We start from the raw sequence: 26284 nt of genomic DNA, 5'->3' as shown, positions 1-26284 counted from the left end.
ATATCCTGAATACTTTTTTCTTGAAATAAAATATTCTAAATATTTATTCTAATAGAAAAATAAATAAACTACTTTCACTAATCAAAATATTTAAATTTTAGAATTTTTAACTATTTAAAACCCTCCACAAAATATATTTAATTTAATTAATTATTAGTTCTGAATTATAATATATTTTAGACCCAAAGATAATCAAACTAGGTTGAGCTCAAATTACGAATTTTATAGCCTTGTTTATTAGCTTTCTAATACTTTTAAATCGCCTTAATTCGAGTTTGATAAAGGAAATTTAATAAAAAAAAATATAATACTTGAAAAATATAGATTTGAGATTAAAATTGTCTTATATTACATCAGTTTAATAATTAGAAAAATTTTTATTTTTAAAATTCTAGTTCTATTTAAAAATGACAACAGTAAAATATTTTAAAATACATAATCTACTAAATAAAAACATACAATTAAAAGTCAATAAAATATATTACATATAATAAAAATAACATGCAACATGTGCAAATAATACCTTTATATAAATATGTTTACAAAAAGAATTTATGTTAAACAAAATTAATATCAATTTTTATTTTTAAATTAATTTATTTCAGAAAATTATAAATTAAACATTTATTTATAAGTTATCTGTAATTTTTATGTAGTATATGTTTATTTGGCCATAAAGTATGCTCGACCTGTCATGTATGTATGATACATTAACTAATTTAATACGTCTCATTAATATTTTAAAGACGAAATACATATTTAGACACTTGAATTTTTTTGAATTAGTCATTTTAATACTTTAACTTTCAATTTAATCTAATAAAATTTCAACTTATATTTTTAATAATATCTAAACACTTCTTAACATATAGCTTTATTTAATATCTCAATATATATTATGCATAACTGTTTTAATGTTACTACTACCACTAAACAAAGTTCGAGTGTCTATTGGATTAAAACAAAAACTAAAAATGTTTAACAGATTCTAAAATAAAATATAGGTGTTTGTTAGATTAAATTAAAAATTAAAATATTAAAAATAATTAAATGATTGAAATTTAAATGTCTAAATATGTATTGTGTCTATTTTTAATTGAGACTAAATATAAATCATTTTTAAAAATCTTTAAGGTTAACTGTATATCATTTTAACCATAGATTATTTTAGCACCAAATAGTGGAGCACGGATAAAAAGAGATGACATTTAAAAATCAAAGGTAAAACTTGAAGTTAAAAAATTAAATGTTTGATTTAATGGTTAACCATCTGAAATCAAACTATTATTTTATCTGATTAAATGAGTCAAAAATTAATACAAAATAAATGTTAAAAATATTTAATTTAAATTGATCTGAGCTCAAGAAATTTGTATTCAAAATATTTTAAAATTTAAGATAATACAAGTTGAAATAATCTATGGTTAAAATGATATTACAGTTAAAATAACACCAACTAGAAAAAATACAACAAAATTAAATATTTCATATAATATATTATAATATGTACTTTACAATATTATTCAAATACAATAATAAATGTTGGCCCCTACTTTCTAACTCAATTTAAAGGCACTGCAGCTAAATTCACACACACACACACACACGTATATATATATATATATATATATATATATATATATATATATATATATATATATATTTATTTATTATAAATATATATTTTATATAATATAAAATTTTATTAACATGTTATTGTATTTTAAAATATAAATTTCTTATTTGAACATACATAAATATTATTTATATGTATGATTCAGATTTAGTTGTTTGGGATTAATAGAATTTCGGAATATTAAATATTTAAGAAACGTATTTACAAAATATCTAATTTAGCTGTCAATTTTTAAATATTAAAATTTATATTATTATTTATACACGCGAGTAATCACTAATTATAACTGAAGTTATACAAATCTAAAATAATTAAGTCCATATACCCGGCCCAAATTTGCCATATCTACTAGAAAATATTACCAAAAACTGAAAGAATGACAAAAAGTAATTGAGACGTGGGCGGCGGCGGTGGCTCTACAATTACCGTAGAGACGGGGCAAGTGGTGTTTGACTAAGTTCTTTTTTTAACTTAGTTTCCGAACAAATTACTTCTCATGCCGTACCACTCTTCACCTCCGCCGTTGTTTTAATGAAGAAAGAGAAAACAAACATAGAGAGAGAGAGAGAGAGAGAGAGAGAGAGAGTGTGTCTGTGTTGCTTTTTGGCTATATCCACTTGAGTTCTTTTTGGCGCTCCCGTCCCCTGTTGCCTATACTTGTAGACTTATAGTTTATAGCCGCCCTTTCCTTTCCTTTCTTTTCATTTCCTCCTAAAAAAAAAATTCTACCCATTTCAAGATTCTCTCGTCGTGTTCGATTCCGAACCAACAAACACAACTCTCTTAACGCACCCACTACTGCTACTATTCTTTTTCTTTCTTTCTTTTTTATTTTATTTTCTTCTTATAAATGATAAATAAATAACTGACCATTTTAATAACAGACTTCTTCACTCTTCTGGTTTCTCAGAGTTTTCTTTTTTCAACCCCAAAATGTCTTCCCTCCTGCACTCATCTGCCGTAAAGGTACTATTTTTTTTTTTTCTAATTTACTTCAATTTCTTTTGTTACTCAATTGATAAGATATGATTTTTCTCTTTTCTCTAATTGGGTTTTAATTTTTTTTTTGAAGGGCGCGAAAGTGCTTATGGTAGGAGCAGGTGGGATTGGGTGTGAGCTACTGAAGACGCTAGCTCTTTCTGGCTTTGAAGATATTCATATTGTGAGTGTTATTTTTTTTTCATGGGTTTTCTTGTTGTTTTTAGTTTTTATATTCAGTTCTACTTTTTTTTTGGGGTACTTAATAGTACTTTCTAGGGTTTCAACAGACTGTTTACATCTTTGTCCTCCTTTTTTCTTAAAACAAATTTTCATGTATTGTTCTAAGGGTTTCAATATAAATTAGTTTAGTATTTCTAATGGGCAAATTTTGGATCTTTGCTGAGATAATTTTAGTTATTACTTAAATTGGTGTCACAAACTCTAGGTTAAACAGAGTTCTAATATGTACATTAAGTTATGAATTTATGAGAATTAGAAAGCAGCAGTATTCATTAAAGGATATATGACTAATGATAGTTGTGTAAGCAAGTAGATAGAGATTCTGTTGCAATAGTTTTTATCTCTTCCAGTGGTGGCGCATGGCAATAGATTGATGGATGCAGTATTAGTGCCAATAATGAACATTGTTTAAGTGATTAATATTCTTGCAGTTGCACTCATTGGGGGGCTTTATCATCTGCAATACCCCGGCCTGAACATGGATTAGTCCCATATCTAATGTGGTATTGGGACACCCTAGGTGACAACCACAAAAAAAAAATAGAAATGAGTTGGTAACGTCAGTAGTGATTAGGGCTTCTAGCAGCAAACGGTTTTGCTTATGCGATGCATATTCACTGAAACGTATGATGTGGAGGTGTCATATTTTGCAGTGTCAATTAGGTTTTGAGATGGTTTTCTATATGGATAGTCCTATGCTTTTGTAAGTTACATGTTGTGTATTGCTGAGTGCTAAGGTGATGAATTTCTGGAGATGGTGGTGGTATGAGAGCTGAAGATTTTACTACTAAGGTAGAAGCAATTTTTGATGTTCTTGTTTGATGTTACAGATGTTGATTGTGATGTGCTCTGTTCAAAATATAGTTTAATGTTGTTGTGCTTTTGACCTTGTACTAGAGTGATGGTGTTCGTTAACTTTTATGAGTAATTAGAGGCTTTGGGTTTGGATTACCAAAGGAGGTTCCTTTGGGAGGTTATGGAAATGGCACAATGACAATGTTTAGTGGTAGCTAGAAGTTCTTATGAATGAGGGCCACTGGATTTGTAGTGTTGTTAGGGTAAAAGATAGTGGCTGAGGCGGTTTTAATGAGTCATGTGTGTTAATGGGTGGTGGGTAGTGAGAACTAGGATGTCTCATGGTGGGTGGTAAGGACTAGAATGTATCACTTGGGTTAGTGGGTGGTAGGATTATCTTTTCCACCACCTTTATAAGAGAAGATCAAAACAAGAAAAAGGAGAAAAATAAGGGCGGCATGGTGCCATGAACCAGCAAATGACTTTTTTCCCCCTTTGATAACTACTAGTTCTTATGTTCCTAATTGAACTTCGACCTTGAATTAGGGAAGGGATTTCGGACTTGAATAGCTATGATCAAGGAAAAATTTGTAAGGGTTTCCACTGTCATTGATTTGAATGTGCCTAATGCCCTAATATAGACGAGAAGTTCATGTCTTAAATCATCAGAAAAATAATCTTTTATTGGAAAACAAAGGAAAAGAAGAGGATGGAGGGCTGAGTGATTTCTTTTTCAGGAGGTTGTGATCTACCTTGAAATACCATATTTTCTGGCTAGAATCTGGTGCTTATGTTCTATATATGAGTTTCGTATCAGCCCAATCAAAGAGATGTTGTAGTCTTGAGTTAGGACAAATGGTTTTGCATTAAAATGTGAATTGCTTTGGGCATTTGCTTTTTATTTTAAGATCCTTGATATCTTTTAACAGTCATTGATTTATTTGCTTGTATCCATCTGCAGATTGACATGGACACAATAGAAGTCAGTAACCTTAACAGACAGTTTTTGTTCCGGAAATCACATGTTGGGCAGTCAAAGGCCAAAGTAAGTTATTTCAGCAGCATCTTTTGAATCTTCTGTTCTGGAAAGGTTTTAGTAATACAGCTTATATTATTTCTAATCAATTTTTGACCAGGTTGCTCGAGATGCTGTGCTAAGATTTAAGCCTCACATAAGAATTACATCATACCATGCAAATGTGAAGGATTCTGACTTCAATGTGGACTTCTTTAAGCAATTTAGCGCTGTTCTGAATGGTTTAGACAACTTGGACGCAAGGCGCCATGTGAACCGCCTTTGCCTGGCAGCTGAAGTTCCTTTGGTTGAAAGTGGGACAACTGGGTTCCTTGGACAGGTGATGCATTGTTGTTTGTAGTCCTTTGTCAATAATTCTTTTAAGACAGGGTCTTGTCAATTGTGTTATTGGATAACTTGTTTGTTTCTGAATTCCTTCTATTTTTCTTTTGTATTATTGGATAATATGTTTGTTATCTTTTTCATTCCTTATGTTTTTCCTAGATGTAGAAACTTTCCCTCAAAGCATTTATATGACCAATTTTTTGAAGATTATGAACAGGTTGTGATTTTTGAACACTAAAATTAGCTATAGTGGCGGTTTTGGTAATTGAAAGAATTAATTCTTTTTCAGTTTATTTGATGTAGCCAGCCAGATAACATTTTTACTAAGTAACACATAGGTGCACTCATTCACATAAGTTTTTTGTGATTGCGAGCTGATTGTCCTAATATGTTTGTTTCTGATAATGATTTCAATTAATTTTTTTAGCCTTTGATAATACTTTGTATTCAGGTCACGGTGCATGTGAAGGGGAAAACAGAGTGCTACGAGTGTCAGCCTAAACCTGCGCCAAAGTCCTATCCTGTCTGTACAATTACCAGTACTCCATCCAAGGTATTGTTGCTCATTATTTTTATTGGGGATGGGGTGGGGTGAGATGTATACTCTCTTGGGTTTGTTTGGACCTATGTTCTCAAAAGCATCATTGTATTCCCTAGAGGTTTAGTTACAGCAGTTTCTATTATTAAGCTAATATATTAAATTAATAAAATAGGTTTAGTTACAGCAGTTTCTATTATTAAGCTAATATATTAAATTAATAAAATAGAATCACAATACGATAAATATGTCTAAGCAGCCTTCTTTCTTTTTTGCTAGAATTTTTGGGATTCCTTTTGACAGATGATGGTAGATAGCTTATTATTGATTATGGTTTATGTGGATTGTTGACTTCTACAATTTAGCAACTGCATTAATTTGATGTTTTCTAATTTCTTTTCAGTGTGGAAATCAGATGATTGACTCGTAATTGCGACAATGTTGATTCTTCCTGTGACTATCTAGACAAATTGTTCATGTATTTGATTTCTGTTGTCATTGTTTAATACTGCAGTTTGTTCACTGTATTGTTTGGGCAAAGGACCTGCTTTTTGCAAAGCTGTTTGGGGACAAGAATCAGGAAAATGATTTAAATGTGCGGTCTAGTGATGCTTCTAACTCTTCAGAACATGCAGAAGATGTATTTGAAAGAGGAAACAATGAGGACATTGAGCAATATGGAAGGAGAATTTATGATCATGTCTTTGGTTATAACATCGAGACAGCTTTGTCTAATGAAGAGACTTGGAAAAACCGTAATAGGCCAAGGCCTATATACAGTAGGGATGTTCTTCCTGATAGACCAAGTCAACAAAATGGTAGTGTTGATAAAGGCTCTGCTAGTCATGATCCTTCATCAGTGTCTGCCATGGCATCTTTGGGTTTGAAGAATCCACAGGAAATATGGAGTCTTACGGAAAATTCAAGAGTTTTTTTTGAGGCTTTGAAGTTATTTTTTGTCAGCAGAGAAAAGGTGCAGTGATCTCATGCTTTTAGAAAAGTGAATGATAACCTTTTTTTGTCAGCAGAGAAAGGATGGTATATTTTTGGTCTTTTGAATGAGCATTTGGGATTTTCTTTTGTTGCTTTTTGTTTTCCTCACAGGAGATTGGGAACCTGAGTTTTGATAAAGATGATCAGTTAGCCGTAGAAATTGTTACGGCTGCGGCAAATATTCGAGCTGCTTCATTTGGGATTCCTTTGCATAGCCTTTTTGAAGCTAAAGGTATTGCTGGAAATATTGTGCATGCTGTTGCAACAACTAATGCTATTATAGCTGGTTTAATTGTCATTGAAGCAATCAAGGTGCTGGAAAAGGATGCTGACAATTACAGGTGCGGCTAAAGCCCTTTCCTCTATGTGAACTTTGTTTCCCGTTTTTTAAATATTCATATGGAGATCTTATCCTTTTCACTCTTGAAGATGGTTGGTAGGTATGCCTGAGGCTGGCATTTTAACTTGTTTCCAAATTAGTCAACCTAATTGTGCCAGTCCTCAGTCTCTCAATTGTTTCTGAACCAAAAGGGAAAAAAATGAGGGTGGATGTTGTGCTCTTTTCTTTTTGTTTTTTGGAAGATGGATCTACCTATGTTTTACTTATCCTATTTCATAGAATATGGTTTCTAGAAACTATAACATGAATTCGGAAATATTACCTATGACTATATTGCAGCTAATTTATTCTAATTTTATGCGAATGTTCTTGCAGGATGACATATTGTTTAGAACATCCATCTAGAAAGATGCTTCTTATGCCAGTGGAACCCTTTGAACCTAACAAGTCATGCTGTGTTTGTTCTAAGGTAGATCCGAATATTTATCTCTGAACGGCCTTTTATCTGTGCTCTAATTTACTGTTTTTCTGTTCATTTCATCATGGTTAATGACAGTCACCATTATCACTGGAGATAAATATTCATCGTTCAAAGTTGAGGGATTTTGTTGAAAAGATTGTTAAAGCAAAACTGGGCATGAATTCTCCATTAATTATGCATGGGCCTACTCTTCTATATGAAGTTGGTGATGATCTTGAAGAAGATATGGTAGCTAATTATAATGCTAACCTTGAAAAGGTATGTTAAACATTTTGTGCCTGGAACTTAAGATGAAGTCCAAGCAATGTGGCATCTCTAATCTTTCTCCTAACACTACATCTCTTTGACCCTTCCCAATCAGGCGCTGTCTGAGCTTCCTTCTTCAGTTACTGGTGGGTCAATGCTTACAGTAGAAGATCTTCAACAGGAATTTACTTGCAATATCTATATCAAGCATAGGTTTGTTTTTATCCTAGTCATATAATTCTTTCAGGCTTCTCATTGTAACTTCTATTCTTCCTAATATGTAAGTAAAAATATCACTTGGATATTGCCTTTAACATCAACCAGTTAGTATTTGGTTTTATAGTTAGGTTGGATGAAACTATATTGTATGCAATGGAGACGATAGTAGGAGCAATTTTCATTTAAGTTTATTTGCCTTGTCATTCAAGTTTGATTTTTAGATATGGAGGGCAGACAGTTTCATTAGAAAAACTGTTATTAAGTGATGATGTGGTTTAAAGTCTCGAGTCAGTTTCTTCTTGTAATTGAGATGGAATGACTGCACACCATTTTGGTGGACTATTGGAAGTTGTCATTTCTTTATTCTGTTCGGATGTTTTATTACATTTTTAAGTGGCTGATTTTTTGTTGATTAATCTCGGACCACGTAAGTGATTGTAAATGAAAATTGCTAGCTGAATTCCATGACCAGTAATTAGACTGCTAAAAAATGCTTGTTTTTAGATTTGATACCATATGTTATGGCTGCTTTATTAAAATCTATGTTTTGACATTGGAAACTAAGATTTTACTTGATTTCTTATAGAGAAGAATTTGATGAGGAGAAAGAACCTGATGGAATGGTTCTTTCTGGATGGATACAAGCTCCTCCCGAGAAGAAGGTTGATAACAACTCCATTGGGAACGGTGGGAGCACGTCTAACACATTACCAACAGAGGCTCAACAGGATATTGAGATTGAGCAAATTTCAGAAGAAATAATAATTTCTGAGAAGAAGAGAAAACGACCTGAGGTTTCAACAGACACTGCTGTGGATGAAACTAATAATCAAAATAAAGTCCAAAAGCTTGATGTTGTTGATGATGACGATGACCTTCTCATGCTCGATCATTGGGATACAAAAAGCAGTAAAAACCGGCTGCAATAGGGTTAGCTTTAACTTTGTTAGGCTTCTTACATCCTAATTTTGTACCATTAGGAAGAAATGGTAATTCTTTGGTGCTCATATTTGTTACTAAGTTGCTGCTTGTTAATGTTTTGCTTCGAGTAGATACTAGTAATTGACGTCTCCATACCGTCTGTGGTTTATGAGTGTAGCTACATTGTGTATTCTTCCTGGCTTCGCTAAGATTAACAGTCGGATTTTGTAATATGTCAAAGTACTAAATTATGTTAGAAATTGATGCAAAGTGAGATCACTGGTCAAACCAGGTGTTCGTAACATTTGAAGCAACTCCGCAAATATTTTTCTGTACATCCCTGGATGGAGATGACATTATTCAGGAGTAGTTATTTGGTGTGTTTGCAGTACCTATTTGATTGTTTTTATTTTTTCCTACTTTTAATTATGAATCAGAAGAGGCACGAGTACGGCACGATGTAATTGATGTAGCCCCAACTCAGGAATGCCTGCTTGTTGATCAACTCAGAAATAATGCATTTCTCATTGCTTGGCTCTCTTCTCTCTGTGTGGCTGTAATTCTCAGTATTCGTCTTGGAAAACAAAGCAATCTTTGAAATAACACTTTTATATAACAGGAAAATTGTAAACATCATAAATCACAAAATCAATGTACAATAATATGTTCAAGACTAGGAAACCCTCGAGCCTAAATGACTACAAAATCTTTTAAGTGGTAAAACAAGGAGGATAATTAATACATTTGGCTAAGTTTATTTATTATTTAGACACCAATATAAGGTGTAGCACATTGGGTTGTGCTAGATACCCTTCGACATGGATATGGAGGAACATGCAAATCCCTCCTCTCTGAATATTTCTTTCTTTTCTTTGCATCAGGATGTTCTTTTTTCTTTAGATCTTCGAGACAGTGAACATCTGCCATGCATGTAAATGATCTTGATTTTCCTGAGTAGTACCTTGACAACCCTCTCCTGCTGAAGAAACAAATTAGCACCCATTATAGACTGACTTTTCAAAAATCAAGAACAAAAGAAAAGAATAAAAGAAATTCTAAATATTAGGACGATCGAATATAAGATGAAGGAATTCGTATGTTTACTTCTTTGGTAGATTATTTCGCAATGCATTCATATCGAAGGTCATTGTTTCTGATGGATTCTCCATGTTGAGGTTGAAAGAGAAAGAGAAATGTATAACAAAGATTAAGGAGAGTTTTGGACATAGGAGAAAAGTGATTTGTATATGAGGCTGTTATATATGAGAGATGTGAATAGATATGGGATAAGGGATCACTCACAGGTCAAGGATTGGATAGTACAAAAGGACAGCCTTAGGAAATATTGGAGCTTCCTTAAAAGTGGGTTGGTTAGAATAGAAGGCTCTCAAGTCACAGACAAATAAAGATGCCTCCATTGTTTCCACATCCTTATCTATTCTTTCTCTTCTTCGTTCAAATGTCTACCCTACCATACTAGTTCCTTTTTCTTTTTGAGGCATTTCTCACTTCCCATCTTTATTTTGTTATTATTTTCATCATTTTTTTTTCTTTTTTTACTTTTAAAAGTAATTAGTCATTTGACTGTATTTTACGTAATTCTAATAAATTAACAATTTTTTTTTTAAATTAATAAAATGTTTGATATTTTATTATAAGAACCTTGTGATGTAGCCATAATTTTTTAAAATGTTATCAATTAATTTATATAATTTGCCAGGATACGTTACTATCATATTTGATGTTTCAACAGAAGCTTATTCAAAGTAATCACCCAAGCTTATTTTAGAAAACAAAAGAGTAAATGTTATTCTATTATTATATATAAATTGGCCACTAGTTTTACCATTGTAGAATGACATCTAGCTAAAAGTGTCAACAAATTCCTTTACTTAAAACTGTTATGTAATCCTGAATTATGAGACCTTGGCCAATATTTTTCTTTCTTGGTGGACTGGAAGTAGGATAACATCTGCCTCTGATTTGTGCTATTGCTTGAGTTGCCCTTCCTATTTACCATACTACTATATCCAGTGCTAGATCGGCCCAATACCCATTGCTGGGAAACCCCAATATACCCATTCAAATAAAAAAAAAAAAAAAATCTAAAAAGGAGCCTTCAGCAATCAGCTTCAGAATCATGATAGTAGTACTAGTTCTTATTCTTATCCTTTGTTGGCCAAAAATATTTTGTCATATGGATGAACCTATATACTTGAGTGCTTATAAGTCATAGGAGACAAAAATTTATGAATTGAAAAAAGGGTACTCAAGCAAGTATTGATGTATCATCTATTATTCAATAAAGTTTTAGTGGTAAACTAATTGTAATTTACTTAAAATTTTATTCAGAACAGAAGAAAGAATTCGAATTCAAGATTTCTGTCACTTGAGTTAGGCCTTTGAATATATTAGTTAAAGCCATTGAATTTCATTTCAATAGTGAATTTGACAAGCTTCGACTATTAAAACTCAAAAAAGAAAATCCATAAATTACTTCTTTGCAATGATATATGAATAGTGTTTTTTAACAAGGACAGAGTATGCAGTTTCTACTTCAATGTGGAAAGGATGGAGTTAGAGGTGATTCTGAAAATTCCCATTCTGTTCTATGCTAAGACAATAAATTACAAAATTGTGGTCATGAAATATAATAGGAATGATGGATACATGCATAATATAGTTGCTGCAAGAATGCATCTATCTATCCGTCCCAGTTGATAAATCCATGTAATAGAATACATATATCTCTATAACCACCAAATCCAATACTAAAAACAAGAAAAAAAAAAAATATATAGAACAAAGAGGAGAGAGTATGGATACAACACAGCTCAATACACCACCATCATCATCTTATATAAAAGTATATGAGCAATCCTAGCCCTTAAAAGAACCTCTGAAAATGCTAAGTTTATCCAGTTCAAGAAGAAGAAGCAGCAGCAGCAGCGGCGGCAAAAGCTATAAAATGGTTTCTCTTGATTACAGGAACCCCCATCAATATGCTTGAAATTCTGCTGATTTGGAAGGCTCTCAGAGTTACAGTTTATCTGCCATTGAGCCCATATTGAGCAAACATTGCAGTTCCCGAATGCTCATCAATGGCTTGAACTTCAGCTGGACTTTTGTTCTCTTCGGGAATAGAAACAGGACGGTTATCAGAAGTTGGAGTAGCAGGAGCAGGAGCAGCAGCTACAACAGCAGGCGAGGCGGCTACGCTGGCTGATGATTTTGTTTCATCTTCAGCTTTTCCTTGTGAGAATGCTTCCTGAAGTTGTAAAGCATATTCCAAGTTCCACAGGACATCTCCCATAGAAGGTCTGTCAACTCCATGTTCTGCCAGGCATTTTTCTGCAGCTTCTGCGAATTTCTTCATTGATTCGGGATTGATTGTGCCTACAAGAATAGGGTCAATGATCTTCTCCAATAATCCCTTTCTTTTCCATTGCATAGCCCATTCAGCTAAGTTTACTTGCTCTCTTGGAAGTTGTGGATTAATGGCAGGCCTTGCACATAAAACTTCAAGCAGCACTACCCCAAAAGAGTACACATCTGATTTATCCGTTAGTTGCTGTCTCCTGAAGTATTCAGGATCTAAGTACCCAAAACTTCCTTTCACTGCTGTACTCACATGACCTTGCCCCATTGGTGCATCTTTTGACAGGCCAAAGTCCGCAACTTTTGCGACAAAAGCATCATCAAGCAAAATGTTTGTAGTCTTCACATCACGGTGAATGATACCTTGTGCAGTACCGGTATGCAAATAATGAAGACCACGAGCAGCTCCAATGGAGATCTCTAACCTTTGCTTCCATGACAGCGGAGGTAGATTCTTGCCATATAAGTGATCTCTGAAAGGGCCATTTGACATGTACTCATAAACTAGGATCATTTCATCATTCTCGTCACAGTAACCAATCAATGACACCAAATGCCTATGCCTGAGCTTAGATAACATCTGAATTTCCGTCTGGAATTCTGTAATTCCCTGTTCAGATTGTGGGTTTCCTCTCTTGACAGCAACTTGAGTAGCATCATCAATAACACCAAGATAGACATTACCAAAACCACCAACTCCAATTATTGCACTTTGATCAAAGTTCTTGGTGGCTTCCTGCAACTCTGAGAAAGAGAAATATCGACCAAGGCCCAGAGTTGATGAATACATATTGGTTTTGTGAGATCCAAGTGATGTCTTGCTTGTCATAAAGCTAGTGTCACCAGCATGGATAGGAAGCAACCAAGAAGAAAAGCTATTCCTCTTTTGCCAATCTTGAGGTCTTTTATGCCACTTGATAACCATTGCTCCAAGACCAACAAAGGCACCAAACATCATAGCAAAACCAACTGCTGCAACTGTACTCCTGCTGGCAATAGCCATCCTGCCATCAACCCCGAATTCACCATCCAAACTATCAACCGAGTTGCTCATTTTCAAGATCTCCAAACCATTTAGAATTGCATTTGTCGAACCAGTATCCTCATTCATTGGACCAATCTGAACATTGAGTCCATTAGACATAAGGGTGGAATTGACAACAATATCTTTGTAATATGGAGCTGCTAATTGGTTGGTAATGGAAGACAAATCCAAACCAGAAATCGCGGTTTTTCCATTGATGTATACATTAAAGTAGAGGTCATTTAGGGATTTGCTAACAATATCAGCGAAATGCAGCCGAACTAAGTAGTTAAAAGCTGTATCAACCTCAAATTTCCATGTCACGTTAAAATTTGGCAGCATTGTTTTTGACTCGGCCATCTCTTGTGCAGACGCATAAACTGTTGCCGGTGCTATCAAAGGTGAAGTTCCTGTTCCATATTTGATGGAGCTTGTAGGGATAGAAACACTCTGCGCCAAAGATTGATCCTTAAGGAACGGCTTATCATTTTCCCAAGTTCTCCAGAGTGTATCATTTTTGGATGTAATCAAAGGTCCTCCTACATTAAGCCTGTAAACAACTTGGTACCCATAATTAGTCAAGCCAGAAAAGCTGGAAACTGGGAAAAGGCCCGATCCTTCATCAGATATCAGGATATCAGGAGCTGAAACAACCTCAATAGCATTGATAAAAGCAGCAGAATTCTTCATAGGTTGAAATTTGAGGGTAACCTTTGGATCGGTCACATTAACAAGGTACTCCTTGAGGAAAGGCTTGGTCTGATTGTTGACGTTGAAGTTATGAAGGAGAACATACTTATCAGTAGAGACAGAAAACGTTGCGCTCTGAAGATCAAACCTTGTGTTATTGAATGGAAAGAAATGAAGGCGGAACCAATGCCATCCTGGACTTTTCATAGTAAAAGCATAAGTAGATTCCTGAACAAAAATCCTTGCAGATAGATATATAGGAGAAGGAACATCTGCAGAGGGCGCAGATACTAATATATCTTCCTCTGTCTTCAACAAACTTTGGGCTTCATGATCAGTCTTGAAAACCCTTCCATCAGGAATTGCAGACAGGCTCTTTGAACCACAGCTGATAAGGATTTGATCAGCTGGTGCAAAGCTACTGGTGTCAGCAGCTGAGGCAAAAACAAAGGAATAGAGGAGAACCAGGAGGATAGCCATCCAAGATGACGACAATGAGGAAGATAGAAAAAGATTGGTCATTATATGTTTCTTTTCTATCTCCATCCCTCCTGGATGAGGGGCGGTGGAAAGATGTTCACAAACTTGAAAGATTAAGAGAATTTGAGAAAGGTGAGTTTCATTTACCTATAATGGGAGTTTGGTATTGTTGTTCTCTTTTTCTTGTTTCTTTTTTTCCTTTTCTTGATAATAAGTGGAGGAAAGGAATTGACAGCTGAGAGGACTTTCTTTTCCTGATAAACAGGCAATGTTTTAGGGGGGAAGGAAATGCTTCCTTTTTTCTCTTCAAAAATTAGCAGGTGATGGAGGCTTTTCTCTGTTGCTAACAATAGAATAGTGGTCATCAAATGTTTAGACAATTTTGAAATGGTCAAAAAAAATTGTTTTTTCTGATGCATCCTAATTTAGTGATGGTGAAAACTTGTGCATTTCTGTCTTTACATTTTACCCCTCCTCAACCTTATGTTTTCATTCCAAGGATATGGCTTGAAATATGTGATATTCATGTTGTATATTTCAAAAGAATTTTGTTCTTAACTTCGTCTCTATATGTCATGCAATGCCTAAGCTAGGATGAACAGTCTTACTGTGAAGGCCATTAGCACGTTCACATAGGCAGCCCCATGCCAACATGCTTGCAGAATATTTTCCGACATAAAACTCTCAGATGTCAATATTTGAAATTTCCTAAGTCATTTTCACAATTAGATAGTATCAATTTGGGGAAAGAGAGATAAAAAAAAAAAAAAAATCAAATAAAATAAACCATTTTAACATGGAGCAATCCTTACTTTCAATTTTTTTCCTTTTTTCTCTTTACTTTAACTACTTTACTTTCAGTGCTATCACTTTTTACGCTAGAGGCTTGAGGCCATATAACTGCTTGCTAATTTCTTCTTGACAGGTAAAAATGATAAAATAAGATTTACTGTCACTTTGTTCATTTCTAGCCAAAAATAAATCATTTGACCTCAACAAGTAATTCTAGAAATCGTACACCAATACAATAATTCAGTGCTCTTAACCAAATAGGGGAGGATTCTGGTGTGAATCTTTAATGCCATTCCAATGAATCAAGTGCTTGTTGGTGAATCTGTTCGTCTCCAGCTGCCAGGACATTGAAACCTGAAAATATAGTAAGAATTGAAGTCTGTAAGTACTTGGAAAACTAGGTTCACAACTTTTAGGATGTCTCATGTGTCAATTGATGGTGAATAAAAATAATGTGATCTTGGAAGAAGGTGAACCTACTTGTTGCACGAGAATTTGGAGAAGCATCCCAACAAAGATGATGTCCTTTCCAATCAGTTATGATACCTCCAGCACCCTCTATCACAGGGACAAGGGAAAGAAAATCGTATGGCTGGTAAAAAGAAACACAATGTCATCATATATAATGTTTGAGATTATTCAATACACACTTCACAGAGAATGAAGGTTAAGCAACAGATGTATTGTAGAATCAAATAACACCCCATTTGGTGAGATAAATCTGAATTTGCAAATGCCAAACGCCAAACGCCTGATCTGAATTCTATCATCCAGTTAGTTGGGCAGTTTCACAACTTTCGTGTATGGAAAATATAATATTAGTTATGATAAAAAGGTGCCCAGTAGTTGATTAAATTATGGGGAATAGAGAATTATTTTGAAAGAAAGTAAGAGCGTTCTCCCCCAAGTATACCCTTATTCATTTCTCAAGAAAAAGGTCTGCCACATGCTCTAAATTGTAAAGCGAATGCTAAGTTTTCCCAGTATGAATAAAGAGGAGCAGTCCTTATCCTCCATGGAGAAGGAGCTATTCACATCAAGTCGGCATCAACCCAATCAGTCAACATTACTGATGGAAATGAGTACAGCATACCTTAAGGCCAGATTCAATGACAAGATCCACATATCCAGAAGCCAAAAGCGCATATGCATAGCAGTCACATCCATATAGTGGCACTTTCACCTATAAGCAAAGTAACAGGGAAGGGAAGAGTTCAAAAATTTAATACATCAAAGATAAAAAGGAATCATGAATTTATAATGCTTCAGATTCAAAAAAAAGGATAGCGCTTCAATTGTTTACTAATAACATATTACAATTAGGTCTAGCCTCTAGAAATCAAGCTTGGTCTTGCCATTGACAAATCTTGCTAAAGACTCTACCAAGTGATGCAGGTTGGAATTGACCAGCTGGTAAATATTTTCCGTGCAAAGAGACAAGAAAATGAAAATGATAATAGTCTTCTTGTTAGGTTAGTAAGAAATTGAGTTTTCTTTGTATTTGAGTTTTACACTCTATAATATCCCAGTGGCACAAAACCTTAACATTTAAAATCTTAGTCAAAACACATGTCAAACAGATACAACCTTACTTCTAACGCGAGTAAATGCCTCGTCAGCTTCCCCATTAAATAGATGTGGGCTTGTGGTGTACCTAAAAGGGGGAGAAAGAGAGTAAAGAAGTTATAGATACACACTATTCATGTGACTCATAATTAAATCACTGGAGGTGCAATTACTTCAATTAAGTCACAAGTTTGATTTGTTCGCGGAAAACAAACAAAACGATGAGAACATACAGGTATGCTTGTGATAATTTTGCACAAGAGCGTGTAGATAGTTCCTCCCCGTTCAATGTTGTTCGCCTTCCAGTTATTCCAATCCATCTTTCTTTAAGTACAGGCTGATCAATTATGCCAAGAATCTGTAAAACAATTTTAGCAATTTGGGAATGAAACAACACTTGTATAAATAAAAGCTAACCATGCAATTTAAACCTCGCCATGCACTTATCCAGCGAACCAATTATTTTGAGTTTATGCTTCAAATATTACACCAAGGATACACAAACCAACAACAAGCATAAAGATAAATAATGAGATTGTCAACCATTTATTATGGTCCTCAAAATCTAATATTAAAAAGAGATGATCACAAAGTTTTGTTTCCACTGACGAAAACTTTTGGTCAGGTGAATTTTAGAACAGTCCTATCCTTCACTATTCTTCATTAAGTGACTGTTCTCATGCCTTAAGAGTTAGATCCGTAACTCGTTTGTTGCAAATCATAAACTTTAACCATTGCAAAGGACCATACTCCTAATATTGAAGTGATAAGTACAATTATAGAAATTAAAACAAACCAATTAGATCTATTATGATGTATGCACCCGGTAAGCCATGTAGTTGTCAAACCCAAACATGCTCTTTTTGTAAGTTATACCCCAATGGGGCACTCTAGTTAGCTAACTCAACACCAATGAAAAATGTCCTTCAAAATCCAGAGAAATGCATTATATCCTGAAATTCAATATCCTAGAATTAACCTTATATTGTTTTGAGAATGCTAATAATTTTAAGCTCAAGGATTAGAATTTATCCCTACTTTTATATTGAAGAGGAAGATAATCATCTCATGTCATAAAAAGCCATAATAGATACAGATATATAAACTTCATTTTTTATCTAGTGCATATTACTATAAGAATCTTTTCTAAACAAAAAAGAAACTCTTCCTCCTTTTTTTTTGTTGCTAGTGACCAGAAGGCAGGTGATACTTACGGGTTTACCCCTGTGCAGTAGAGCAATGAGTGTACCGAACAAGGGTTTGCCTGAAATGATAGAAAGTAAGTTACTTACGGGAAGAATTCAAAAAGATCGAATATTGATGATAATATAAGGAAGCATACCAGTAATAAAACTTTTTGTCCCATCTATTGGATCTAAAACCCAAACATAGTCAGAGAAATTCTCTTTACACCTCCAACCATTCTCCTCACCATAACTACAATCACAGAAACAATAAAAAAAATGGTGAGAAAGTTCACTAACATACTGGAAGTTAAAAAATGCAAGAATTCAGTTTTAGTCCTTCAATTCTCCTGTTTAGAAAGGTCACAGGTTCTGGAATTAATTCTTTCAACTTAAAAAGAAGAAGGCATTTTGAAAGAAATGAAGTCATGCCATAAGTGACATGACTTAGCAAGAACTGAATTGAGTTCTTGCAATTGATTTATTCCAAACAACGCAGAAAAAGGCCAAAAGAAATAAAATAGTGCAACTCACATAGCATGAGAAGGAAAATTCTCCAATATAATTTTAACCATAGATTCCTCAGCTGCTTTATCAGCAATTGTTACAGGACCTGTTCATGAGTTAAAAGCAACACAAAATTGAGTATGAAATGTAGAAACTAGGATACACACCAATTACAAATGAGCATTATCACAGTGTTAGGTAAAAGAACAAGGCAATTTGAGACTAAATAAAATATTAATCTGCCATCAAGTAAAGCTATATGAGTACTTCTCACTAATAAATATTAATAATTGATTTTTACAAAATTTATTTCTTTCAAAAAATGTCACGTCACTGAATAAGAATTCAATTTAAAATCTTAAAACTTTCCAATTATCTATAAAAACATATCAGATAAAGACTAGAGTTTCGGATAAATTAAATACAGAAGTACATACTCGAGTCCTCCTTATCAAGAATATCAAATTTCTTTCGAAAATAGGTGCGAATAACTTCACCAGAAGCATCAGCAACCTTATTAGCCACATCAGCAAAGCGATCCAGCTCACCATCAGTAACCAATGAGTGGAGAGTATCGGTGTGATCAGAAAGTTTAGAATTTGAAGTCATGGCGGAAGCTAATTTTTTTGTTTGCAATTTCAGAGAGATAGGAGACTCTACTCCTGAGGATTGAAACGAGACGGCAGTGGCGGTTCCTCCGACTCGGCCGCCGCTGCCGCTGCCGCCGGTGGAGCTGTTTAGAGAGAAGTGAGGAGTGGAGGAGAGAGGGAATTTGGGAATTTGGGAGAGGAAATAAGATTGTGACTGAGAAAGCATTTGTAAATGTTTTCTTTTTAAAGAGGCGGGAAAATGTGGTATGAGAGAGAGAGTAGAGCAGAGTGAGCGACGGCAGAGAGAGAGAGAGAGCGAGCGGGTAACTTGTGATATCCGACCCGTTCTGGTTCTATGTCTTTCTTTTTTCCTCCATTTGATCTACTTTAGTAGTTATAGTAGTTAACTTTAAGCAAGCCTCTCGTTGTGTTTTCCCGGTAAATTCTATTTATTTATTTTGACACCTTTTCATTTTTTATTTTTTTGAAATAATTTGACACTTTTATGTATTATATTTTTATTGTTATGAATAATAATAATACAATTTAAAATTTATTATGGCTTTATTTTCTTCAATTTGTATGATAAAACTGTTCCTTTTCATTTGATCTATTTTGGGTCCTATTCAAATATCTTTTCTCAAAATTACTGAAAAATGAAATAGAATCAAGCAAATTAAAAGAAAAGCTCAATTACCCCATTGATTTTAGAACAGAATCGAAATTGATAAAAGATGAGCTAAATCAGTAAAAAATTCTAAAATTACAACTTAAATCAATACTTCATCTAACAAAGGTGTAAATAAAATTAAAATGTTGATGCTATTGTACAAAGAATGAAAGGCAATAATCATATAAATTTTCTAAATTTTATATTTAATTTTATTTTAGTTATAAAAATTTGATTTTATTTGAATCATTTAATTTTAGTTTTAGTTATATTTATTCACCTTATTAGTAATAAATTGACATATTTCGTTTCTTTCTCTTAATTAATTTTTTTGATTGGTTCCTATTATCTCGTGTCAATTATTTATTTTTAAAATAATTAAAATAAAATAAATTAAAATTTTATATATAATTAAAATAAAATTAAGTGTAAAATTCAGTAAATATTTAAATCTTAGATTTAATTTTAAATTATACCAATCTATAAAATAGAAATAAGAATGATAATTGATAGAGGCTAGATCGATGAGAAGTCTTTACTTTCGGGAGGATGACTTTTGGAAAGCCCATATGGGGTATAAGCCATCCTAGGGTTGAAAGAGTATCTTAACTGCTAGAAAAGTATTGGGGTTGGGGTCCAGGGTACAAGTGTAAAATGGCGAGTCAATCTTTATTCGGCATGATCCTTGGATTGCCTCCCTTCCAAATTTTAGATTATTCTCTCCTTAAAGCCCTAATAGTGATTGAATGAAAGTCGGCGAGTTGTTGAAGCCTTATGGATGGGAGGGACACTAGGGGTATTGAAGGCCTTTTGACCAAATGGAGATTGTGGCTATTGAAAATCCCCCATGGGATGAGGGAGGGGAACGAGACCGATGGATTTGGCATCCTAACAGGTTTTGGGGAACATATTGTCAAGTCTACCTATTTTTCCTTGAGCCAGAGTTTGGTAAATTTCAATGAGGGCTATCCTTTAGCCAATCCTCATTTTTCCTAGAATGGAAGAGTTTCTGGAGTGTCAATATCTAGATAAATTGCCCAGCTCGTTAGATCATATTATAAATTGGTATCAATACTTTAATTTGATTTTAATCGGTACTAAAACTTCATAAAAGTATATTAATTTGGAATAACACTCCATTTTCAGACCAATTGAAGTTGACCAATCTGAAAAAAAATATTCCTTTAGATTTTCCATATAAACTCTTGCCACATCATTAAAAATTGCCACATCATTAAAAATTGGCTAATCACTAAAAGGAGCCCACTCCCTTTCTTCTTCTAAATTAATTTTTAATTTCTCTAAATTGAACCCTAAAATATCATGATTCAAAAAGTAAATATGCCGCCCCTCTCCTAGTAACTAAGGTCCTGAAGTGCAGCAAAAATAGGACTAGCTTTGTTGTTCCTGCACTAAACTAAACCAGAGCCACTAGTGCACTATGGTTTAAAGCCAGCTAACATCTTGCTAGATCGTAACTACGTAAGCAAGATTAGTGACGTTGGGTTGGCAAGGCTAGTCCCGCCATCGGTTGTTGACAACATTACACAATATAGAATGACATAGACAATGGGGACATTCTTCTATATAGATCCAGCGTATCAGGAAACATGAATGCTGGGTATTAAGTCAGATAAACACTCACTTAGAATAATGATTCTACAGGTATTAACAGAAAAATCGCCAATGGGTTTAACTTACCTTGTTGAACGATCCCTTACCTTTATGGAGATGTTGGATCCAACAGTCCTTGATTGACTAGTTGAAGAGGCCAAGTCTTGTGCAAGGCTTGCCCTCAAGTGCTTAGAGTTGAGGTGGAAAGACATGCCGAATCTTGGGAATGTTGTTTTGCCGTAACTAAACAAATTGAGAGCACTTGCCGAAGAAACCATGCATCTAGCATTGCCCCATCCCGAGTCCTAGCCAAGGCTCTGTATGGCTTTCAAATAAGCATTTGATCATATATTGTTATGGTTGGTTGGCTTGTTGGTTTTTTCGCAGACTGATTCAAATATATCTTATGCAAGCTCAAGAAGATCTTCAAATATTTTGGAATCGCAGTCATGAGTTCAAATGTATGCAAAAGCCTTCTTACTTCCAGCATGAAAAGTGAATCTTCCCTTATCATGGATCTAGATCGTGTTGTTTTCTATTTTTTTTCTCGATGATAAAGTGAATGAGATTTCTAATCATGATATTTTAGGGTGCAATTTGAAAAGATTAGAAATTAATTTAGGAAAAGAAAGAGATTGATCCTGTTGGTGATTAAATAATTTTTAATAATGTGACAAGAGCTGATATGGAGAATCTAAAGGAATATTCCTTCTTAGATGACTGCATTAGTTTCAATTGGCTGGAAAAATAGAGTGCTGCCCTAAATTGATTTATTTTCGTAAAGTTTTGATACCAATTAGAATCAATAAAAATATTGGTACCAATTTGTAACATGGTTCAAATATTTGGTACCGGCTAAGGAATTTACTTGTTAATATCCTTCCAAAGTTTTCCTATGGAGATTGGTGAGAGGGAAGCTTCTTGTAAATGAGGTTTTAGCTATCAAGAACATCATCAATTATGATACATGCCTAATGTGTCGAGATTAGAGGGAGTCTATTGAGCGTGCGTTTTTGTTTTGCCTTGTGGTGAAGCAAGTTTGGTTTAGTAGCCTTTTGGCGTATATTCCCGATGATAATGTTGTTGGTTCCATCTTGTCATGATGGTTCTCCTTATTGAAATCCTAAGGAAAGAGTGGTCCTGATATTATCATAAGGTTGGTGATTATGTGCTGGTCTATCTGGAAGGGTAGGAATGTTTTGATTTTTGCTAATACTCCCCTTGACCCTGTGGCTATTGCTCATTCTAATGACAAGTTGGCTGATGAGTACTGTGCCGCCTGGCTATCCAAACCGCCTGTTTCTTCCTTAAGCAGGGCTCCTGAAGTTTCTCTTAATTGGAATGTTTTTAACTTCTTCATTCACACTGTTTTGTCAAGAGAAGGAAGTCCTCTGATAAAGCTGGCCTTATTATCCTGATCAGAGATAGGTTCGGGAAGCTGATTGACGGTGCATCCTATTGTAAACCAATCTCCTCTATCCTTGCTGCGAAGGAAGATGTCATGAACCGGGCTCTCTAGATGGCAACTGAAATTAGCCTTAAATATTTTATGTTATTTTCCCCTGATAAAACTCTTGTCTTTGTAATGCATTTAATTCTTAAGTTCCTTAGGAGGTGGCTAACTCTGTGCCCTAAGCAAAAGTCAGCCTCCAATCCTTTGTTATTGCTCGTGTCCTTTTTGTTTGCAAATCTGGGAATAGGCCAGCCCGTTGGCAGGCAAAGCAGCTTATTGCGGGGAGTCTTACTTTTACTTGGGTTCGAAATCTCCCCGTCAGGCTAAACAAAGCTTTCAACTACACAGGCTTATGATTGTCGAAAATGTGATAAATTAATTGACAATTTTAGTTCAAGAATAAATCGAAAACTAGTCAACTGAAAAATCCTATACACTCGTAATTTTCTTTAGAAAAAGCTAAGTCTCGTAGAAAATGAATTACTACAATGCAATAAAACATTAAAAAACAAGTAACAAAAACAAAACATTATACAGTTTGTATAGGTTCTAGAGTCCTTCATAGAGCTGTAATGAGTTCGAACTAAACTTGGTTTCCGAGTCCGAACTAAATTTAATTTATTAAGAGTTATTATATTAAAAATCAAACTTTATCAAACTCAATTTTTATAGACTTATTTATTAATTAATATACTAACTTTAAATTCGACTCATTAATAATTATATAAAAAACTCAAAATTATTATTAGATTTTTCTGACATTAATTATATTATTATTATTATTAATTACATATAAATAATATATAAATATTAATTATATAAGTAAATATATTATATAATTTAAATTAAAAAATGAAAATTAACCACTTGCTCACAAAACCAATATGCTCACAAAATCAAAACTAAAATCAAAACTAATATAAATTTCCTAAATGAAGTTTGAACTAATCGTATGCTCGCAAAACCAAAACCAAAACCAAAACCAACATATAACTTCTTAAATTTTCTAAATGGACTGCGCCAATATTAACTTCCTAAATTTTCTAAATGGTCTTCAGATTCGCATCGCCAAACCAAAACCAAATATTTAAGCTCGTGAAATTCGAGCTCGAGCTTACCATTCTGCTTGAAAAATCCAAAACCAACAAAACTCCAGCTCAAACTCACAAACAAATTCACAAGCCATCAACAAAATTATTGAACTCGCTAAACTCGAACAACTATCCCGATCGAACGAGACTCATCCCAGCTCCACTCTTGATGGAATTTCAGAACATGTTATTTAGTTATTATTTCATTTTCCAAAAATGAATCAAGTCATGTTTCTTTTTTTCCCTGCAACAGCCAATACACGGTAAATGGAGATAATTCTGATTCTGTAGCATTACCAATCTTGTTTCAACAAGCTCATGGACACAAGACAAACGGATGCCCATACTTTGGTGCCAAACAACACATAACCCATCAAAGATACAGTATCTGCAAAATGCAGCATCCATTATTACAACAATAACCAAACAAACTTCATTAATTCAAAACATTTCAATCCACCAACTAGCTAGCTAAGTAACAAAACCCTACAAATCCAAGAGCACATGTACATGATATTTAGTCATATATAAATCTTCATTGGCTATGGTGGCTATGGTGGCCGGGCAGCTTTTCCTTGATCTTCTCCATCATACTTTTCTTTTCATGTGCTTGGTGCGCTTCTGCTGGGGCGGTTGCAGTGGTTGTGGTGGATACACTTTCTGTCTGTCCATGCTCTTCCTTGTGCTTTCCTCCTGTTAACTTCTCTTTTATTTTCTCTTTCAACCCCTTCTTCTTCCTTCTCCCTCCTTGCCCATCATCCTCGGACTACAATGAAACATCAACAACAATAATAATGATACTACAAGTAGATTAAAAAGTTCAACCTGTAAAATGTATAATTGAATACAAGTATATTCAGGTACGCTACTAGTCAATTGTCTATTTCAATACGTTTCATTAGACTACTAATCTGATGCATCTACTGTAATGCAAAAACTAGCAAGATTTTATCTTATATATACACACAGCGGGGGGTGTGTGTGTGTGTGTGTGTGAATATCTCACCGAACTAGAGCTTGAACTGCTGGATCTTTGAACATCCTTAGAACCCTCATCCATCTTCTCTTCTTTCTTATACTTATCCTCGTCACCAGCAGCACCATGCTCTCCAGCAATCGGAGCAGTAGTCCGACTCTCTGTTACTTCCTCCTTGCCAGAACTAGCCAAAAGGCCAGTAGGTGGCACCTCGCTTTGGACCACAGTCGTGCTAGCGATAGGAGGTTCCGTGGTGGCAAAACCAGTTAGATGCACTGGTTTACCCTGTTCATCCGTTAATTGAACTGGGTTACCATGTTCATCAGTTAGTTGAACTGGGTTGCCAAACTCATCCCTTATATCAGCCATCTTTAGTAACAGTAGCTAGCTAGTTCTTAGACAACCCAAATGGTACTAACAAGTATAATATCGTTTCCAAAAGGAACTTTGGATGAGACTAGGCCTTAAAGGGAATGGATGGCGGTGGAAGCCTGAAAATGCTGTCGTGCACGTAGCTAGGGTTCTACGCGTGTTCTTGAAAGTGAAGGGTGTTGTTGACACGTTAGAGGGCACGTGTGACTCAGCTGGATGACATGGCTTGGGGATATGATGATCTTTGATCCACTTTGGCTCTGTAACAAATTAAGTTCGTGGATCAGTTGATCAGATAGCATGTACAGATCCAAAATTGCAGAAAGTGTCTTTTAGCAAACCACTCTAGATATTGACGTTAGGGTTAAACAGCAGATACATATCTTTAAGCAAATAAATTACATTTTATATCTAAGCTTAAACAGCGGAAATATTTATTTTTTACAAATAAAAGTCTTGAATTCAGAAATAAAAAATTTGAATTTAGATCTTTAATTTTTCGTTAAATATGATTTCATATTTATTTAATAATTTAAATAAAGCTTCACATGTATAATATTTTACTCATTAAATAGAAATTTATTTTTATTTAAAATGTAAAAATTAATATAAATTCGATATAAATATATAAATATTAAATAAAAGACTAAAAGAAATTAGAAAAAATAGATACAAGGTTTCCAGTTTTTTTATTTTATATGAAAAGCTTCAACAGTGTTCGGATCAAATTAAACAGCAAAAACTAATATTCTCATTTTTTTTTAATAAAAGCGACTGACAGACAGTGACTTGATTAAAAGAATTCACCAAAACAGAAGTGAAAGAGTATTTATTGAGCAATTGTCGCGTTAAATGCGCCGCTGGTATCAAATCTTTATACTTTTTTCCAAATGGTACTAAACCTTTAATTTATTTCTTTTTGATACCACTTCTATTATTTCTGTATCTTTTGCCAGTATCAAAGAGGAATCCGGCACTTATTTACTGATGTAGCTGCCGGATTTATGAATGATAACACACCACTTGCCACATCTGTTGGTGACTCAACAAATAGTTATTCAACTCAGCAATTAACAACATCTAGTTTTTATTTCCAATTTATAACCCTAAACCCCAAATAAGTAACCCTAAATCAGAAAAATTTCCA

At 34.1% G+C, this 26284-nt stretch overlaps 5 protein-coding genes across 6 annotated transcripts; 1 reads left to right on the top strand and 4 right to left on the bottom strand.

Moving 5' to 3' along the window:
* The first annotated feature begins 2039 nt into the window (after positions 1 to 2039).
* Positions 2040 to 9141, top strand: LOC8284331 (SUMO-activating enzyme subunit 2). The gene is made up of 11 exons (XM_002512908.4): positions 2040 to 2602; positions 2709 to 2798; positions 4614 to 4697; positions 4789 to 5007; positions 5464 to 5565; positions 6065 to 6523; positions 6655 to 6884; positions 7259 to 7352; positions 7440 to 7622; positions 7726 to 7823; positions 8416 to 9141. Exons 1-11 carry the CDS (start codon positions 2570 to 2572, stop codon positions 8756 to 8758), a joined length of 1935 nt encoding a protein of 644 aa, XP_002512954.1. The 5' UTR covers positions 2040 to 2569; the 3' UTR covers positions 8759 to 9141.
* Positions 9142 to 9343: 202 nt separating this feature from the next.
* LOC8284330 lies at positions 9344 to 10873 on the bottom strand. Its single transcript, XM_025156217.2, has 2 exons — positions 9855 to 10873; positions 9344 to 9726 (listed from the first exon to the last, which is right to left on the bottom strand). The coding sequence occupies exons 1-2, from the start codon at positions 9917 to 9919 to the stop codon at positions 9516 to 9518; spliced, it is 276 nt and encodes a 91-aa protein (XP_025011985.1). The 5' UTR covers positions 9920 to 10873; the 3' UTR covers positions 9344 to 9515.
* Positions 10874 to 11467: 594 nt separating this feature from the next.
* LOC8284329 (probable receptor-like protein kinase At2g21480) lies at positions 11468 to 15127 on the bottom strand. The gene has a single exon (XM_002512906.3). It carries the CDS (start codon positions 14386 to 14388, stop codon positions 11797 to 11799), a length of 2592 nt encoding a protein of 863 aa, XP_002512952.1. The 5' UTR covers positions 14389 to 15127; the 3' UTR covers positions 11468 to 11796.
* A 127-nt stretch (positions 15128 to 15254) lies between these two features.
* On the bottom strand, positions 15255 to 19440 carry LOC8284328 (bifunctional phosphatase IMPL2, chloroplastic). Its single transcript, XM_002512905.4, has 9 exons — positions 18809 to 19440; positions 18399 to 18477; positions 18023 to 18117; positions 17895 to 17944; positions 16914 to 17038; positions 16702 to 16768; positions 16208 to 16297; positions 15595 to 15706; positions 15255 to 15468 (listed from the first exon to the last, which is right to left on the bottom strand). Exons 1-9 carry the CDS (start codon positions 19185 to 19187, stop codon positions 15398 to 15400), a joined length of 1068 nt encoding a protein of 355 aa, XP_002512951.1. The 5' UTR covers positions 19188 to 19440; the 3' UTR covers positions 15255 to 15397.
* A 4617-nt stretch (positions 19441 to 24057) lies between these two features.
* LOC8284326 (embryogenic cell protein 40) lies at positions 24058 to 25215 on the bottom strand. Of its 2 annotated transcripts, XM_048378592.1 has the most exons (3): positions 24796 to 25215; positions 24300 to 24555; positions 24058 to 24177 (listed from the first exon to the last, which is right to left on the bottom strand). In XM_048378592.1, the coding sequence occupies exons 1-2, from the start codon at positions 25132 to 25134 to the stop codon at positions 24325 to 24327; spliced, it is 570 nt and encodes a 189-aa protein (XP_048234549.1). In that variant the 5' UTR covers positions 25135 to 25215; the 3' UTR covers positions 24058 to 24177; positions 24300 to 24324. The 2 variants fall into 2 exon arrangements, with proteins under 2 accessions (XP_048234549.1, XP_002512949.1); XM_002512903.3 differs by having other exon boundaries at positions 24058 to 24555; positions 24796 to 25214.
* Positions 25216 to 26284: the final 1069 nt, after the last annotated feature.

This window comes from Ricinus communis, chromosome 8 (assembly GCF_019578655.1).
Source record: "Ricinus communis isolate WT05 ecotype wild-type chromosome 8, ASM1957865v1, whole genome shotgun sequence".
In the NCBI taxonomy this organism is placed as follows: domain Eukaryota; kingdom Viridiplantae; phylum Streptophyta; class Magnoliopsida; order Malpighiales; family Euphorbiaceae; genus Ricinus; species Ricinus communis.
The sequence above is the reverse complement of the archived record's forward strand: the minus strand, read 5'-3'. Positions and strand labels throughout refer to the sequence as shown.